Below are 19,314 nucleotides of genomic sequence, written 5' to 3'. Positions count from 1 at the left end.
GAAAATTCAAGTATGTAGTATATATGATATTAAATTGTGAATTAGTGGGACTTTTGATATAACAGCATATTAACATTTGAAGATATTGATACTTGATATACCATCAAGGAAAATTTGCCTCCAAATTTTAAGCTAGAAAATCACTGAAATGTTTAGAAAAGAATCACAACTACATGATTTTTTTAGATTTTTGGTACATATGTTACAATTGTGTACAACTTGAAATGTCTGTATACTGATCCTCAAAACAACCAATAAAAATCTCAATTATGAAAGAAAGAAACAATTTTTGTTTCCTGAAATTTATAACTGATTTTTTAATGTGTGGTGATCATAATAAATCCTTAAAAAAATAGATGGATGAATTTAAAAGCGAGGAGAAATATTTTTGGAAAGATAGCATCAGATGTTGAAAATGAGAATGAGATTGCTATTACAAACAAGAATGTCCCAATTCTGTCTTAAAGCCCTCCTGGACCCCAAAAGTATCTGTAGGCAAAGCAAACGTGTGACGGAAGGCAAACGGAAGGCAAAGCAAACGTGTGACTGTTTGCTAACACCTGACTCTAAACTCCAACAAAGAACTCTAGGCTAAACCAGGTAGGAATTTCCTTTTACCAAGCTGGGAGGCCTCTATAATCTCTTTATCTTTGATCTAAAACCTTAGATCTTCCTTCTCCAGGGGAAAAAAATATGTATCAATTTGCACCTGCCAGCACCAGAAATGCCGAGAGCCAGCACAAAATGAGCACTTGCCCGAATATTTATGGCAGAGTTCCCAGGGTCCAGAAAGAAAAAGCTTGACTACTGATAGCAGCTGTGTGCTATCAGCCACATGAAGAGACCAAAGAGAGACTACTTTGTTCTAACTGGGCCTCAGGCAGTGGCCAATAAGATAATCAGGGTCCTAATCAACCAGATAGATACTTGTCATTCTTGGGGGTGGAGGTAAGGGAAAGGTGGAAAAGGCCAGGCCTTGATCCTTGCCCAATCCTCAGGAGAAGTAAGGAGACGTGGGTAGTAGGAGCCTTCCACCCACTCTGCCAAAGGTGACCTATACCTTATAATGGAATTTGCAATAAACTGCCTCTCCATTTGCATTAACCAGCTTGAAAGTATGCGATCCATATCCATTCATGTGCCTGTGTCCATCTGGAATCCCTCGATCACTGAACAGGAAGGAAACCTAAGGAACAGAAAAATCAAGGGTCAAATTCTTCAGTTTAAATCAAAACATATTTTTAAAACAGTCCTAAGTTGCCAGAAAAATCTCTTAATGACATGGAACATACTAGCCAAGTGCTCACAGGAAGGGTTGCCATTTGAAAAAAATATCAAACGGAAGAATTTCAAAGCAGAAAGATTAAACATAAATCACTAATGTCCGGACTCAAAATTCTATAAAGAAAAGCTAAAACAAATCTGAAAACTAGCCTAACTTGTTCACATTCTAATTTAATAGAAAATTTGATTGGTACTACTTTCCCTTCATTTCCCTAATACAAAGAGCTTGACTTCCTACAAGAAACTTTAATCCTTAATACTGTTCAATATCAATTGATAATGGTTCAGTATCAAGTAAAGTCCATGAATGGGGAAAGATGAATAAAATCGTCATTATAAAAGTCTTCAAGGACCAAGAAATCTGAGGAAGGCTCTCCAAAAGAAAGTCAAAAATCAACTCCAATAAAATATCCAAAACTGGAGAAAACTATATGAGGCATAATTAACAGTTCCTTATCAGGTGACATTGTGGAAAAAAGAGGCATTCCCACCTGATGCAGAGACTCAGGACGCAGGCTCCAGAAGTCCCAGACCATGTCCGGATCCTTCAGGTGCGTTTGAGGGTTTCTCTTCTGGCTGTGGATAAAGGATGGAAACTAAATGGAAAAAGAGAGGGAAAAAATCCAAAAATTAAGTTTACAGGACTTATGGTGTCTTCAATTCAGTTCAGTTCAGTTGCTCAGTTGTGTCTGATTCTTTGCGACCCCATGAACCATAGCACGCCAGGCCTATGGTGTCTTAATTCATTGCCTATTATTAGGTTTACAGATTATCATTTTGAACAAGACAATTTAAAAATTTTAAGCTGCAAAACCCTAAAATGAAATTTACCCTCTACACGTTTTTGAGCAGACTGCCTCTTTTTATTCATCTTTCAAGTGCTGCAAGGAAAACTGGATCATTCCCATCAAGTCAGTGCACCCCAAAATGCCAAACTAAGACTAATGATAATTGTTGTAATCTGACCTCATAAAAAGATACTAAATACAGAAAAAAATGTAAAAGGCAATCCAGCCAATCCCAATCGATGTTCTCTTCTTTCTGCTCTTCCCAGGGCTTTTCCTCAAATGCCAATCTATACGGAGTATTTGAAATCAATTTAAATCAACAAATATCTGCAGAGTGTGAAATAATTCATCACCTACCAATAGAGCATCCCTGATGAAGAAAATGGGGGTATTATTTCCAACAAGATCCCAATTACCATCTTCTGTGTAAAATTTCACTGCAAAGCCACGAGGGTCACGAACTGTGTCAGCTGAGCCCGATTCTCCAGCTGGAAGATTCAAACGGGGAAAATGAAGCCTCACAACAGTACTCTGCATCCAGGAAGCCTCAAGTCATAAAAACACTGGGGTCTGCCCTTCCCAAGCTCTAGAAGCATATTAGGTATTTAAGTGCCTGGGTTATTATTTCTACTACCCACCAGCTAATTTAGACTGAAAAAGTAAACAAAGAAATTAGCTGAGAGAAATAAGAAAGTATATGTAATAACAGCTGAAAATATTACCCATTTAACATAATAAGATAGCTTTGTTCAAACAGGTAATTAAAATTTAAATTAAAATAAGAGATGATAGCTTTGTTCAAACAGGTAATTAAAAATTGAAGTAAAATAAGGGAAGAGAATAATTATGAAGATTAAGGCAATGAACAAAGAGAATAAGCAAGTTGTCAAAATTATGAGGTTAATATTAAGAAAATGAGTCAAGACAGAAATTTTTATCCTCAATTTCATTTCCTTTTGCATTTCACACAATTATAAAAATGCACAAACACAGACTCATGCAGAGGCAGAATTAATCAGGCATTGTGGTATGCTGAGATGCAATTTGATAGCTCTATCTCTGACTAGCTCTGTAACATGAGAAAAATCACTCTCTCAGAAACAGAAATAACCCCACCATGCAAAGCATTAATACATCTACAGATTATAAGCAGGATCAGTACAACACTAACCATGGGTGACACAGAGTTAACCCTCAATAAAGGGCAGTTGTTCTCATGGCTGTGGAGTAACACTACCACTTCATGTTCCATCTGAGGCAACCGCTCATAGGAAAAACTCAAGAGTCACAGGCGTGAGCTCTGCACAAGCATGATTTCCTAAGACCTCTCAACAAACAGAATTATAAGTAACTTTCTACATGTCTTAAAATAATTTTTCTACTGTAAAATGTTGCTATACTTTGGAGAAGTGCTTGTTTCCTATTGTCTGGTAAGTTTTTTCTGCAAACTAAGCTATAAATGCCTCAGATAAAACACAGAGTTGAGTCAAGCAACACCAGTAATACAAACAGAGCAACTTACCAACAGTGGAGAAGCGAACTGCAATGGGCGTCCTCTTTCCAATATGCTCAAACACCTTCGCCTTGGAGTATCTGGTAATGTCATGTGTGACCTCAAAGTAGCCAAAAGCCCCTAAGGAGGAAGACACAGAAATTGGCATCACAAGACTATCACTCAGGTCACCAGGCCCGCAACAGGTATCTGGGTGACAAGAGAAACCGGTGACTTAGCACTGGCCTTCTGGGAGCTTCCAATGATGGGAGAAGGGGAGATAACCAAACATAAAATGATGAGAGCAAAATGCAAAGCCCTACGTCACTCAGGGCTAAGCTGAGAGCTACAGAGCCGGAGCCAAAGAGAAGTGGAGCCAGAAGGAACTAGTCAGGGTTGCTGGAAGAACACAGGGTCTGAGAGGCCCTTCAGGTACAAGTAGGATCTAGGAGAGAAAGAACAGGGGAGAGAGGAGGAGAAAACACACGGAAAGGCTGAGCACTTAGGAAGCTCGCCACAGAGCCAACCAACCACCTGAACAGCATATCAGAGGCATGACGGAAAAACCCCACAAAAAAGCTGGAGACGATAGAACAGGAAATAAAGAAATTGTGTCCAATACTTTGGCCACCTCATGCGAAGAGTTGAGTCACTGGAAAAGACCCTGATGCTGGGAGGGATTGGGGGCAGGAGGAGAAGGGGACGACAGAGGGTGAGATGGCTGGATGGCATCACCGACTCGACGCACATGAGTTTGGGTGAACTCCGGGAGTTGGCGATGGACAAGGAGACGTGGCGTGCTGTGATTCATGGGGTCGCAAAGAGTCGGACAGGACAGCGACTGAACTGAACTGAAACGGGAGTCCAACAAAACTTCTTCCTTTCTATCAAGCTTTCTTTTCCCTATTGAGTTTTTTTTTTTTTTTTTAAAGATTCACAATATTTAAGTAATTTATTTATTTATCGGCTGTGCCATGCAGCCTGTGAGATCTTGGCTCCCCAACCAGGGACGGAACCCAGACCTCCTGCATTGGAAGCTTGGAGTCCTAACTACTGGACTGCCAGGGAAGTCCCTCCTTTTGAGTTTTTAGCTTTCTTTTAAATACCATCTATATCTTTTGTTTCTGTAATAAAAGCAAGATAAAAGTTTTACAGAAGTTTTGGACAAAAAGGAAAAATCACTACAAAAATCACTACAGCACATTTACAGCACATTTACACAGTCATTGACTTTGCACAGTTAATTCCAGTGTTTATCCAGTTAAGTGCACCATCTTAATCCAGTTATAATTACAGTATGTCTGTGTATTTCCATATTTTTTTGTACTAAGCTGCATAATGGAATAAAAGGAAGATTACTTTTATTTTTAGCAAAATAAAGTATTTTACATGGAAGGTTCAATCCAGGGAAATAACCATCATTTAATTACTGACTCCTCTACTGATGGACAGTTTTGCCTTTCTCCAAGGAATGGAAATCTGGCACTTCTCTTAAAGAACTCTGATCCTTTGAGAAGTAATTTTTAACCCAGGTGTTATTAAACAGTCCTTTCACAGCAAATGAACACAGCTCTCACCTGCTCCTTTGGCGTGCACGACTCTCTCAGGAATTCTCTCCCGGTCAAAGTGAGCCATTTCATCAGTGAAAACCACATCCTGGACGAGAAGGGGCCCTCGGGGCCCTACTGTCAGACTATTGAGTTTGTCTCCTACTGGATTACCACCTCCAGTGGTCAGGACATCAGGTTTCTAAGTGAACACGAGAGGAAAAGAGTGCAAGAGAGTCAATCACGCCTTCAATTTCCACTGACACAGGGCACATCATTTTGCATTTTTACATCTGCTACTCAAACTCTTTTTAAATTTCCTGTGTGAAAAGTACTGAAATGTTACAAAATATGCAGCTGCCTGAAATTTTAATTGGGTCACAGAAATCCTATGAAATGCTGAGCAGGACGATATCTAGATAACTCACCAACTTGCTCCCCCTCTGGTCTAGGTATAGCCACCAGGCTCCACACAGGAAACCCCAGGTAGAGATCCCCCTAAAAGGGATTATATGTCATATGCGTTTAACACTGAATATCCAAACTCATAATGAGAGATGGTCCCCAGGGAAGCTATGCCTCCACCTGCTTTACACAGATTTCCAAATACTTCCTGACCACCAGACATGTCAAGGCGAATGACCCTGTACAGTGCAGTACGCTGCTCTCAAGCAGTACTCAGCCATCTGCAGCATCTCTTCTCAATTCCAAAAGAAGTCACCGGCTTTTGTCATCACCGAAAATAAACAGTTACTGGTAAGATGGATTACAGCATTAATTTTCGAAAGATGCCAAATGTCTATGAGATGAGATAGGTTGTTTCACTGTAATTAAAAATTAGATCCACCCAATTTTCCCATTTCTATTATAGCAGGAGCCCTTCAGCTGTCCCTTCTCTAGGGTGGGAGCAGCATTTTTAAGCCTCTCGTGATCCCGGGCAGCTTCATCTTGCTCTGTGGTCACATTCTGCTTTTGACAGCAGCCAACTGCCTCTCCCACAACCTTCCCCAGTCCTCCCCTGGCTACTAGCAAGTTAGTCAACTTTTCATGTGCAAAACAATAAAAATGGCAGGGGAGGGGGGCCAGTGGTGGGGGGAGAAGAGTATGTGAGAGAACACCAAGCTCGGTGAGAGGAACGGTAAACGGGTCAGAGGGTCATTTCCATCTTTGCATCCCAAATACAGAAAGGCGCTGCTGCTGAGAAACTAACGAGACCACATCCCAAGACTCCTCCTCAGGACCAGGTCAGGGTGATAAAGTCAAGACTAAAACCTACGCCCAGAGGAGGCAGATGCAGAGCCAGCTGGATGAGGGCATGAGCGAGTTGAAGGACTAAAGAATGAGATGGTCTCGCCTCGTGACAATGAATCATGGAATCTTAGTGTGGCAATGCTGGAACGCTGCCGTCACTGGGCCTCCTGCCCACCCAGTGCAGGAATCTCCTCCATGACATCCATCCCCCCAAGAAATGAAACCTGGGTTTGTAGGTCAGTAACATTCAGCCTCTCTTCTAGTTCCCTGGTCTAATAGATCAACTGTCCTCTCTTTTAACACCTTTCCAAGCCAATGGATATGCAATATGTCTTTAAAACAAGTGTGGCAGGAAAAGATTCAACAGTCAGCAAGACAGAATGGAGGTCATGGTCAAAGATCAGGGAGGAAAAGACTCCTGACTTCAGGCGGTGTTTAGGGCAACATCAAATAAGAGATACTGAATTTAAACAAAGACAGAGAGTAATCACTAGATGAAAAGAAGGACACAGTATATTCACTGAGATGGTGAAAATTAACAGAGTTAATGCAATGAAGCTTTACTAAATAAAGTAAGTGAAGGTGGAGCTGGGAAATGGACCATCAAAAGCAAAATTTTAAAAGTCATTTCTGAAAAAAAGCCAGTTCCATGCAGTAAGCATTGCAATTAACCCCAGAATAGATACAATTTGTTTTGATTTTTGTTTAAATCAAACTTCCAGCATTCTCAAACATTTAGAATAATTTTGAACCTGATGCTAGGAAAGATTAAAGGCAGGAGGAGAAAGGGAGGACAGAGGATGAGATGGTTGGACGGCATCGCCGACCTGATGGACATGAGTTTGAGCAAGCTCCGGGAGTTGGTGATGGACAGGGAAGCCTGGCATGCTGCAGTCCGTGGGGCCGCAAAGACTTGGACATGACTGAGTGACTAAACTGAAGTAGAAAGCAGTGAAAACCAGCCCTCCTGGGCTACAAGCAATGACAAAAATGTCCCAGAACAGCAAGACCTGGAAGATGGTACCTGTTTAAACGAGTACAGTCAGATGAAGCCACTCCCTGCATGTGCTGAGAAGGCAGAGGTGATGACAAGGGAGGGGAGTGGTAAAGAAGGGAGAAAAAATGAAAAGCCTACCAAAGGCAGAGGCAGCAACTGTCTGGCAGTGGTGATGAGAGCAACAAGTCAGCGGACTTCAGCCAGAGGCCGGGAAAGACAGGGCAGGAGGGAAAAATAAGTGGGAGCTTGTCTGTCGGTCAAGGACGTAAGAAGCAGCCACAGTGCACCTGGGTCTCATTAGTTCAACAGCCCCATGGCGGACCCCTCTGCAGGCTGGATGGCAGGCGTGGGGCGGCGGGGGAGTGGATTTAGCACTAGGGCCCCCCAGGTGACTCATTTCAAGTCACTCATTCACTGTCCTCCCGGTCCCCACATACCAGAGCCCGGCAGGATGTATCCCTGTGACCTGCACACACAAGGGTAGAGGTCTGCCCCCTCAGAGGAGGGTAGACAGAGGGCTCCTGAGGACAGCGAGTGCCAGTAAAACCAGAATATAACCACACCCTGGAGCCCGTGCCCCTGTTTTTCACCAGCAGCAAACAAAAGAAACAGCATCCCCAACATCCCGTGACGCAAGCTCTGGGCTTTCTCTAGGGATATGATGGAGGACGGTTACCACTGGTCCAAAGCTAATCAGAAAGGACAAACACACAGATTCAGCACAGTTGATGGAACGGTACCTAGTTTCTCATTTCCTTTTGTAAATACCATTTCTCGAGCACTTGCCATATGCAAGGCTTTTTTTTCTAGCTATCTTCTTTCAAGCCTCTCCACAACCAGTGAGAGGAATATCATTACTTGTTTAGTGGTCGATGCCACATGCTCAGAGTATTTAAGTAACTTTATGCAGATTTCTGTGTGGCAGCACATAGGAAAGTATGGAAGGGCAAAGATATGTCTGCCAACTTGCTGGTTATAGGGGTTTTGTTTTTTAAATTTTTTGGCCACTCCACGTGACATGTGGCATCTCAGTTCCCCAACAGGGACTGAACCTGTGTCCCCTGCACTGGAAGCGAGGAGTCTTAACCACTGGACGGCCAGGGAAGGGCCTGTTTTAACTCAGTGCAAGACCACTTACAACTAGAGTATTTTTGAGGACAGAAGAGCTCTTCTGTTGATAGGCAATTCTGAGAGCTCCTGCTCTGGAAAAGCAGCATCAGTTACCTGTTAATATGTTTAACATCTTTCTGGCTGCCAATTCCTCATGACAACCGTACATGCTTCTCCCGGACCACTCTTCCTGCCGCACCCATGCCACCCCACAAGCTGGGCCAAGGGCATCTTCCTGGGCCCACAGAACAGATAATCTCATTGCCTTAGTGCCTTGTGGTTTTTTCTCTCGAGACAGTATACTCTTTCTGCATCTAGAGCCCTGCCACAAGTGCACAATCACGGCTGAGGATTCAACAAGGGAATGAATTAAACTGTGGACCGATATGAAATGGCCAAGAAAGATGATTTCTCAAAAGGAGGAGGAGGTAACAATAGCCCATGCCTCTCCCTGCACTTCCCTCCAAAAAGCAAAAGGGAAATATCTGAATTTATAGCTTCAAATTCTTTTCTTTTTTTTTTAGGTGATGCTGGGTTTTCATTGCTGTGCAGGGCCTTTCTCTAGTTGTGGCAAGTGGGGACGACTCTCTAGTTGTGGTACGCAGGCTCCTCATTGCTTTGGCTTCTCTAGGGGCAGAGAAAGGTCTCGGCGTTCAGACTTCAGGAGTTGTGGCACACAGGCTTATTTGCCTCGTCGCACGTAGAATCTTCCCAGATGAGGGGTGGAAGCCACGTCCCCTGTATTGGCAGGTGGATTCCTAACCACTGGACCACCAGGGAAGTCCTGTAACTTCAAATTCTGATGAAAAACCGTGAAACAAACTTGTCATAAAAATTGCTTCAGCAATTGGCAAGAAGTATTTTGGCCTGGTTTAAAGGCTAACACCATGATTAGAAAGAGAGGCTCGAGATCAAAGTAAAATTCCACTTTGGCTTTGCTGTTTGTATTTTTTGGCTCAAACTAAGACAGGGATGAAGAAATTTTCCTGGGAGCAGTCAAGATGGCTTTCTCTGGTGAAATATTTTGTCAACATAGTTGCCACTGGTAAGTGCCCTCTGCTCACAGAATTTCCAAGAACTCGCTATCGTAGGCTTCTTTTTTTAAACTGAAAAAGAGGGTCATACAAACTGTCCCCAGCTTTCAATCCCAATAGAGTCATAATGTCAGCTTTATATTCTCAGAGATCAGTACAGAATATACCTAGCGTCTTCTAGCATATCAGTGCCTACAACACACCGCGTTCAGAAAACCAAAGACTGCCTTGGTCCTCGAGTTTCTCGGTGGGGGGTTAGAATGACAGTGAGGTGGTGTTCCGGGCCTCCTGCCCTGATGCAAGGAAGCGGGGAAACTTCCCCTGGTGGGGCAGTTTGGGAAAGGGACCCAGGCCTACACAGGGCCCACGCTCTTCCCTTTGGAAGCCAGTGGCCACAGTAGCATCGACTCCTCTGGTGGTCTCCAGAGTCGCCTAAACACAAGGCGTAAATAAATTCAAATCAGGGAAATGGCCTCAGCAGGCCCTCTTTGCCCAAACTCCTAAGCCACATTCTCCAGTTAAGCCTCAGCTTATAATGAAGACGATGCCTGCATCTCCTGTCATCCCACTGATTCTTTCTTCCTCTCTCTGTTTAGGTGTGAAAGGCCTTACTAGACACACTCAAGCTTCAGAACAACAAATATCAGCTTGCCCTGCGGGCACTGTTCTACACTCTACTCAGGTTATCACATTTAGTCCACCTCTCCAAGGTAAGGACTGTGAAAATCTCCACTATACAGAAGAGGAAACTGAGGCGTGGAGAAGTTATACAACCGGCTCAAGGCTACCCACCTAAAATGGGGCAGAAGCAGAGTTTGAACCCAAGCAGACTGGCTCAAGGACCCAAAAGCACACACTATAGTGCTTCTCAGAACAGCACAGCTTACATCTCCTGCACATATTCTACAGGCTGGGTAACTGACATGTGTTGGTTTACACACGTTTTATATAAATTAATTCTCACAGCAATACTGCAAGGTAAGGAGAATTGTTATCCCATTTTCAATATGAGAAACGAAAGGGGAGGGAGGTGAGGTAATCTGCCCAGCGGTCAAGCCTCAAGTTGAACCCTGTTTGATTGTAAAGCCTGACCCTTCACAGGTTACTAAATCACTGTAAACTTCATTTAAAACCACCCTAAGGAAGAGACAGATGGACTTAAGAGACATATCAATCAATGCCATGTGTGAACCTTATTTGCATCTAGATTTGAACAAAGTGTTAAAAAAAGAAAGACAATGTCAGGGTTCCTCAAGACCTCCCCCGCGTGATTCTCTAGAACTCAAAGAACTCAGCATCTAGCCATCCTCAGACCATCATTTATTACGGCATTTAGATACAAAGCAAAATAAGCAAGGAGAAGGGGCTCCTTAACTCTGCCAGTGGAGCCACACAAGACATGCCTAATGACCCCAGCAAGTCGTGGCAACTCACATGAACTGCTGTTCTGTAGGGGAGCTCTTAGCGGGGAGAGCTGGTGTGACAAAAATTCATTATTGAAGCTGACAGACAAAAGCTTGGAGCTTCATTATACCATCTTTTCTGTTCAGCTCCGGTTTGAAATTTTCCACAATATAAAGTATGGGTTGTTTTTTGTTTTTTTGTTTTTCCATGAAGAATCAAAGAGCAATGTCAAAAGAAGTAAGGGAGAAGTTGAAACAAGGGACAGAAATAAAGGGCTGCATCATGCATGAGTGGTTACCCTGGGCAGGCTCTGTGTTAAATACTCTTCCTACATCAACACATTCGGTCAAGACAAAGGACAGGCAAGTTCAGCACTGTACTCAAAATATACAACAGACCAACCAGGTGATTAACGCTGGCTTCTTCCTGGTGGTGATTCAGTCACTAAGTTGTCTCTGACTCTTGCAACCCTGCAGACTGCAGCCTATCATGATGGCTGTTCATGGGATTTTCCAAGAACACTGGAGTGGGCAGCCATTCCCTTCTCCAGGGGATCTTCCCAACCCATGGATCGAATCCATGTCTCTTGCATTGCAGGCAGATTTTTTGCTGAGCCACAGGCTCCTGCCCAGAGATTGTCACTAGAAAACGAGAATCCTAACTTCCATGCAGGTCATTCACTCATAAATTCTGAATTCAATAGATGTGCTTTTTTTGCGTCTTAAAACATCGGAAGCATTAGAAAGTGACTCACCTCAATACCACATCACACTGAGGGGGTTCTCTAGCACAAAAATCAGTGTCCTGACAACACTGGGAAACGTTGCTGACTGCCTTAAAGACTAAAAACTATGCTTTCTGGGCTCCAAGTGGTGACTTCATCACCAGGATATACTTCATCTTGTAAGCTGACTTCATGCTTAAGCCACCAGGTGCCTCAGTATACGTCAAGAACCGTTGGTCATTCTAAGTGCAAGAGGCAAGAATGAGTTCCTGTCCTACTTTACTCATTTCTAAGTTATTCTATACCATCCACCTCTAGAAGTGCCATTCAATAAAAAAAAATTGAATAATATATAATAGAAAAAAATGAAATCCAATAAATGTAAGAAAAAATCAAAATATGTTCTTCATTAAGAACCAAATGGGCCCTGTTGGTACTAAACAAAGTGTACTTAAGTGTCAGTGAGTGACAATAGGCATGTCAGCACTGTGCTAACTGCTATGAAATATAGCCTCAGGCTGACAACAATGCCCTGGGCAAGGAACAATAAGGTCTCACCAGCAAGCCAAGAATTGCCCTTCCCTGGTAGCTCAGATGGTAAAGAATCTACCTGCAATGCAGGAGACCTGGGTTTGATCCCTGGGTTAGGAAGATCGCCTGGAGAAGGGAATGGCAGCCCACTCCAGTATTCTTGCCTGGAGAATTCCATAGATAGAGCCATGGAGTCGCAAAGAGTCAGACAAGACCGAGCGATTTCACAAACAAGGCTGTTGGTGTCAAAGTGAAGCCTGTGAGGGCAGAGGGAGCAAATGCCTGAAGAAAAGTAAAAAGTGATTCCAAGGATCCCAGGGAAGACAACTAGTGGGGTTTTTTTTGTTGTTGTTCTTTTTTGTAGATATTAATCCAACTTTATTAGTAATCACTTTTTTTTTTTTTTAAGTAGGTCTGGATGAGCTCTATCAGCTTTTTTTTTTTTTTAAACAAAATTTATTGAAACACAGCTGATTTACAGTGTTGTGTTAGTTTCAGGTACATAGCAAAGTGATCCAGATAGATATTTTAGGTTCCTTCCCATTACTCATTATTACAAGATATTGTGTACAGTTCCCTTATGCTGTACGGTAGGTTCTTGGTGGTTATCTGTCTTATTTATACTAGTGTGTATATGTAATCCCAAACTCCCAATTTATCCCTCCCCCACCACTTTCCCCTTTGTTAACCGCAAATTTGCTTTCTATGTCTGTGAGTCTATTTCTGTTTTATAAATAAGTTCATTTGTATCATTTATTTTTAGATTCTAGTGGACAGTTTTTATTCCAGAAAAAAAAAAGTTGCCTTTAACAAGGAAAATAAATGTCAGACTTCAAGGTCACATGGTTGGACCCCTAAGCACAGACTGATTGAACACACCTCCTTCCTCACCCTAATGGGAAATGTCTGCTTTTCAAACAAGGTTCTTTTGTATTATTTTGTACACGTCCCAGTAGCTGCTCACATTTTTTTTTCTTCTTGGTGAGCTGTCTATATTTCCAGATATGGTGAAAATACACTGCTACTGGTTTTCAATAATCAGCAAACAGAATAATCCTACCGGGAATAAAGCCTTGAAAATACACGGAATGGCTACTGAATAAGAGGTTTTCTCTGTTGTGAAAATGACTTTACTAAATAAGTCTGACAGCACTGAGAATTGCACTAGTCCTTTACTTTTTCAAAAAAAAAGTAGGGAGTAAGAGGAGACAAAGGCTCAAAAAATGAAGGATGACCGATGCACTAAGTAAAAGACTCCTTTACTCTTAGCAGGAGAAACGACAGCAGTCACAGTACTAGAAGGAAAATGAACAAAAAAGGTGGTCTCCACAAGAAATGCAAACACACATGCACAAGAAGTTATTCAGTCAACTCTCTCCAGCCCCCGAGTGTCGGCAACGTTACGTCAGTGCAGCTAGTACCAAGTTTACCCTAAAAAATACATAAACCCTCAAAGGTTCTGTCTTGTGACTCACTGACAGGAATGGATGGTCTAAAACCCAACTTCTCTTCCAAGTAATTAGGAATTGTTTAAAAAGGAAAGTCTCGAAATGCTCAAAGTCTCCAGTTTTTAAGGGATCAGAGGCTACTAATTACTTTAAGTTTCCCACAGGAAGAGCCAATGGCATTCTAAGCAATAAAAGTTTCCATCAAGTTTCATTCAGAGGGACTGGAAATAACCTGGAGAACCACCTCCCTCCCCTAAACCTACTTTGAGAGAAAGAAAAAGAGAGATTTTTAAGAAGATCCAAGGCATATCTATGAACGTATTTGATTTGTCACTCTCCTGTTAAATTTCACAAAGGTCCCAATTTACTTGTCAGCAATGAAATATGCCCACAAGGAGAGACGCTCCATAAATTGTTTTCATGCTGGCTGACTCGGTTCCAAAGGAGGAGACACCCAGCACGACATTCAGCATCCGGTTTTTGAGGGAGGAGATGGCAGGGTGCCCTCCAGCAGCAGTTCCACAACTTAAAGTGCTCATAGTCCAGAACAAATATAAACAAAGTGGGTGGTGGAAGGCAAGATACTGATGCAGACCTGCCCGCTTATTTTTTTAAAAAGCACTTGCCAAGCAAATGAAGATTTGAAAAAAAAAAAACAAAAACTATACTTTACTGTCATAAATTTCTAACAGAATATTTTAAAAGTCCAACATACCCTTCTGAAAGAGATTATGCCTGTTTGCCCATCACCACATCAGAAGAAAATGGCCAGAGATATTGTCACCATATTGAAAGTATGTTTGGACACGGTGTAGAAGGGTTGGCGACCTGGGTGTAGAGGGAGACTGTCGCCCAGCCTCGCTCACAGTGGGTGCAGCCATGTGACACGGTTCTAGACAAAGGAATGCAGGCAGAAGTGACATACACCACTTCCAGCCTGGCATCTAAACCTCCCACATACTGTCCTCCACGCTCTTCATCGTCTGTGACTAGACAGTGATGTGGAGGGCAACATTAAGAAACCCTGTGTTGCCACAGGAGCAGCCTCCTGCAGCCTGCAGCCTTGGGGAACTGTGGGCTGCCGAGGACTCACTACCTCCTTCTGCAACCTCAAACCATTTTGGCTAATCACATAAGACAGAAATAAACTTCTTATAGGTTTATGCCATTATACACTTTGGGATGTATTATTACAGCATGTAGCCGACTGTACTTAAAACATGGGCTATGAATCAAGGATAGTAAAACAAACAATCCAATGTTTTAAAGGACAAAAGATTTGAACAAATCCATTAAAGAAATACATATGCGTGTGTTGGTCATATCTGACTCTTTCTGATTCCGTGGACTGTAGCCTGCTAGACTCCTCTGTCCATGAATTCTCCAGGCAAGAATACTGGAGTGGGTTGCCCTTTCCTCCTCCAGGGGATCTTCCTGACCCAGGGATCGAACCCAGGTCTCCTGCATTGTGGGCAGAGTCTTTAGCATCTGAGCCACCAGGGAAGAAATACTGTATACCACTGGTCAAATAGGCACATGAAAAGATGCATCTCTGGTCATCAGAGCAATGCAAATATCACTTCTTATTCACCAGAAAGGCTAAACTTAAAAAGAATGACAATCCCAAAGGATGGCAGGAGGTGGACCAATGTAAATCTCAAACACTGTTGACAGAAGTGTAAAATGGTAAACCACATCAGAAGAAGGCTTAGGAATTTCTCATAAGACATTCACTTACCTTATTCACTTACTCACCAATTCTATTCACAGGTATTTTTTAAGAGAAATAAAAGCATATGTGCACAAAAAGACTTGTATAAGACTCTTTATAGAAACTTAATTCATAACAGCCACACACTGGGAATAGTCCAGGTGCCCAACAACAGGATAAGCACACAGTGCTCTAATCAGACAATGGTGCTCTAATCAGTAATAGTACTAGTACTATTACTACTCAGCAATACATGCAATGACAGGAATGAATCCTAAAACATTTTTTTTTTATCTTAAAACATATTTGCTGAATGAAAGCAGCGTTAACACAAGAAGTACCTAAATCAATGGTTAAAAAGCAAAATCATCAGTGGTTGCCTGGAGCAGGACTGCAGGAGAAGCAGGAAAGATGGGAAACAGCATGAGGGAACATTCCAGGGTGATGAGAATCTTCTACATCTTGATAAAAGAACCAGATTCACAGGTGTTTATCAAAAAGCACAGATTGGTGTACTTCATATTTGTATATTTTTGTATATAAATTTTGCCTTAAAAACATAAATAAACAATGAATTCTGGTAATTTGCATCAAGTCTACTGATGTCTACAACATACTCTGAAGTGCCCCTCCAAAACATAGGTTAAGGGATGTATGAAGGGACAGACAGATATGGAATAACATGCTAAAAGAAATTTTTTAAAATGCCGTGGGTATATAGGCATATACTACACAATTTTTCTCATTTTTCTGAATGTTTGAAAATTTTCCAAAGAAAGCATTGGGAAATTACAAAGGGTATGTGACAGATGCAAAATTCCTTTGCGAAGTGGGCAGTCTCCTCATAAAAATAAGCAGTTTCCACTCAGAGCAGCTCAAGTAAGGAAAAACAAGACGCCAATGTGACTGCCCATCAGGACAATGTAAACAGTGCACTGAGATGCATGGGCAGAGGAGACAGAAGTATTTCAACTAGGAGTCCCCAGATTATAGATGAGCTTTGCAGGCCAGCTGTTTCTCACATGGGTGACCATGTAGGGCAAGTCACCAGCAAGATCTTAATGATTTAACAACAGTTAATAATTCTCCCAAACAGTGACAAGGCAAGCTAGTCTCAAAGGAGTCCTTTCAAAAGAATGAATTTTGTTTTATGAGAATCTCATTTGCCCATATTGTTTCCAATTCACCGAGTATTCATGAACACCTCCATGTGAACCAAGATGCAGCAACCACTGGGTGTACAGAGAATCCTGGCTCCAGGAAGCAGAGTTCTAATCTTGACTCTGCCACTGACTAGCCACTTGTCCTTGACTGATAAGATGCTAAGTCTCTCTGGTTCACTTTGACTAAGAACTCATGAAAAGCCAAATCCCCTAGTAGCACATAATAAGGAACAAAATGAGAAAAGAGATTTTCCAGGCCCTTTAAAGAGAATGGTAGCCTTCTCACAAACAGGGAACTACAAGGTAATCCATGAGCACTCAGCATTAATCCTAGTTCATGAACACTAACCCGGTTTTAAGGAAGAGCACTAAACGAGTACTCTGTCACTACCTAGACAGGTGGCATGAGGTGGAAGGGAGGTTCAGGAGGGAAGGGACATATGTTTGCCCACGGCTGATTCATGTTGATGTATGGTAGAAACCAACACAATATCATAAAGCAATTAACCTACAATTAAAAATAAATTTTAAAAAGAAGAAAGCACACTAGACAAGATGAAGAAAGCATGACTCTAGTCCTCTCTCTGCCATTAACCAGCCGCCATGGGAACTGGGCAAGTCCCGAACACTCTCTAGGCCAATTTGACAAAAGAAGACTCAAAACAGAAGTGCTCCCATCCCACCCAACCTGCTCAGAGATGCCCTTGAATGCTCTACATCCTAGGGGTACAGGCCAGGAATGACTGGCCAACCACTATAGGGCTGAATTCCTACTCAGCTGTAAAGCTCTTGTTCAGATGTCACCTGCTTTGAGAAGCCTGCCAACTGGGACATTCACTCCCTTTACATTCAGCAGATAACCTATATTAGTGCCCTGGCCACGTTGGAAGGTAACCATCTATTTACCTGTCTTGTCTCCCAAACTTGACTTTGAGCTTTCAGCCTCACTGGAATTTGTTCCACTTGCCCCAGCGCCGTGCCTAGCACATGCTGGCACTCAAAGCATAGGTGTAAATAAATGCATTAATTAATCACTAAGGTCACGTTTAGCTCTAAAATGCTAGACGATGTTTTTAAGTGCAAAAGAAATCATGGGTGTACAAATCTTTTTATTTAGCTGTTTAATGCTGTATCTGCGCTTCCCTGGAGGCCCAGATGGTAAAGAATCTGCCTGCAACACGGGAGACCTGGGTTACATCCCTAGTTCGGGAAGATCCCCTGGAGAAGGGAATGGCAACCCACTCCAGCATTCTTGCCTGGATAATTCCATGGACAGAACAGTCTGTCTGTGGGCTATAGTTCATGGGGTTACAGAGAGTCGGACACGACTGAGCAACTAACACACAAACAACGCTTTATGTTCAATGCTGGGGACATGGAGATGATAAAAGTCGTTCCCTGCCCCCAAGACACCCCCCACCCCAAATACGAAAGCTGGTAGTTATTGTTTGAGCCAGGGCAAAGCTAGAGCCTGCTCCCACTTCCCCCGTCACTTCCTTTCTTGAACTGCAGCTCTCTGCCTCTTTCCCCATAAGCCTTCACTGCTGCCTCAAACTGCAACCTCTGTCCCAGCTGGCAAAGGCGCAAAAGTGTAAGCCAACCATCCACGACCTACAGCCTACCACAAACCCTGCAGGACCGCTGCCCCCGGGCCCAGAACCCTCTCCCCTCCCGCCCGCGAATGTAACAGCCCAACCAGACCGAAAGGAAGCACACAAACACCCCTAGCCCCCGCGCGATCGGTGGTACAGCCCTCCCTCCCCAGAACCTCCGCGCTGTGGCAGCAGGGGCCGTTACTCGAGAACACCCTGCTTCCTACGCGGACCGTAGGGCCGGCTCGGAGAGCGCAGGGTGTACCTGCGCGGCCCTCTGCTCCTTCCAGTGTTTCATCTGGTCGCTGGCTGGATCCCGGTTGTCCGCCATGATGTCTGAGTGGCGACGCAGAACTTTGCAGGTGGGCCCGGCTCACGCGTCTCCAGCGCCGCAGCTGAAATAGGCGACTTCAGACTCCGCCACTCAGCTCCGCCCCCCTCGTCCCGCCCCCTCGGCAGGACCGTCACCTGATTGGCCGCTTGAACTCCAGGCGGAATGGGATTGGAAGCCAAGTAGGGGCGGGGCTGAGGAGCAGGGACTCCGGGAGAGGAGAGGCTGGGAAGAGATAGGAAAACGAACGGCACCTCCTCACCTCCGACCTGCAAACGCCCGATTAACTAATTTGGGGTTGGACCCAGCGTACCCAGATGTGACTGTCTCCTCGGCTTATCAGTATCCTTCAGGGTGCCCTGGGAGGTGGCGGTTGGTGGCCTGCCAGTTTTTTTGAGGGAATGCTTAGGCCCTGCTGGGTGGGGCTTTGAACTCTGTTAACATGCTTTCAGCTCTTAAAAAACAGAGAGAAAGAAATCCACTCCTGTATAAAATAAAAAGCTTTTAAAAATAAAAAACAGAAAAGCGAAATATTTGCAAGTTATAAATCTTAATAGTCTAAAATACGTAGGACAAAAACTCAGTCCTTTAGATTCCCTTTTTGGTTTAGAAGTTCCCCTTTTTGAGTGTCTGCTTTGTACTGGACACTGCTGATTTTTGCCAAACTCTACCACTTAATCTTCACAACAAAAAGAATATAAAGGTCAATGAAGTCTCCCCATCATGACAGAGTATAAACAAGCATGAAGAGGTTGGCTTGCTCCTGATGTAGAATAATTAACTAAGTTAAATAAGATGTCCAAACCCACTATTTATTAACAGAAATGCTGCCTTAGAGTTTAGAAAATGTCTTCCCTAAGACAATGTAACTAATTTTTGAGGTGTTCGAGCAATGCATTTTAATAAG

General features: G+C 43.1%; 1 protein-coding gene across 1 annotated transcript in view; it reads right to left on the bottom strand.

The window, feature by feature from the left end:
- Positions 1–18,490, bottom strand: part of CAT (catalase) — a 35,967-nt gene extending 17,477 nt beyond the window's left edge. The window contains exons 1-6 of the mRNA XM_019975085.2: positions 18,342–18,490; positions 5,142–5,313; positions 3,595–3,705; positions 2,430–2,560; positions 1,776–1,880; positions 1,061–1,186 (exon numbers count right to left, since the gene is read on the bottom strand). Of these exons, the coding sequence (XP_019830644.2) occupies positions 1,061–1,186; positions 1,776–1,880; positions 2,430–2,560; positions 3,595–3,705; positions 5,142–5,313; positions 18,342–18,407 (711 nt within the window). The 5' untranslated portion in view covers positions 18,408–18,490. The remainder of the gene's footprint in view (positions 1–1,060; positions 1,187–1,775; positions 1,881–2,429; positions 2,561–3,594; positions 3,706–5,141; positions 5,314–18,341) is intronic.
- Between the last annotated feature and the right edge of the window lie 824 nt (positions 18,491–19,314).

The sequence above is a fragment of the Bos indicus genome, chromosome 15, assembly GCF_029378745.1.
Source record: "Bos indicus isolate NIAB-ARS_2022 breed Sahiwal x Tharparkar chromosome 15, NIAB-ARS_B.indTharparkar_mat_pri_1.0, whole genome shotgun sequence".
NCBI classification, from domain to species: Eukaryota; Metazoa; Chordata; class Mammalia; order Artiodactyla; family Bovidae; genus Bos; species Bos indicus.
This window is presented reverse-complemented; position numbering and strand designations above follow the sequence as displayed.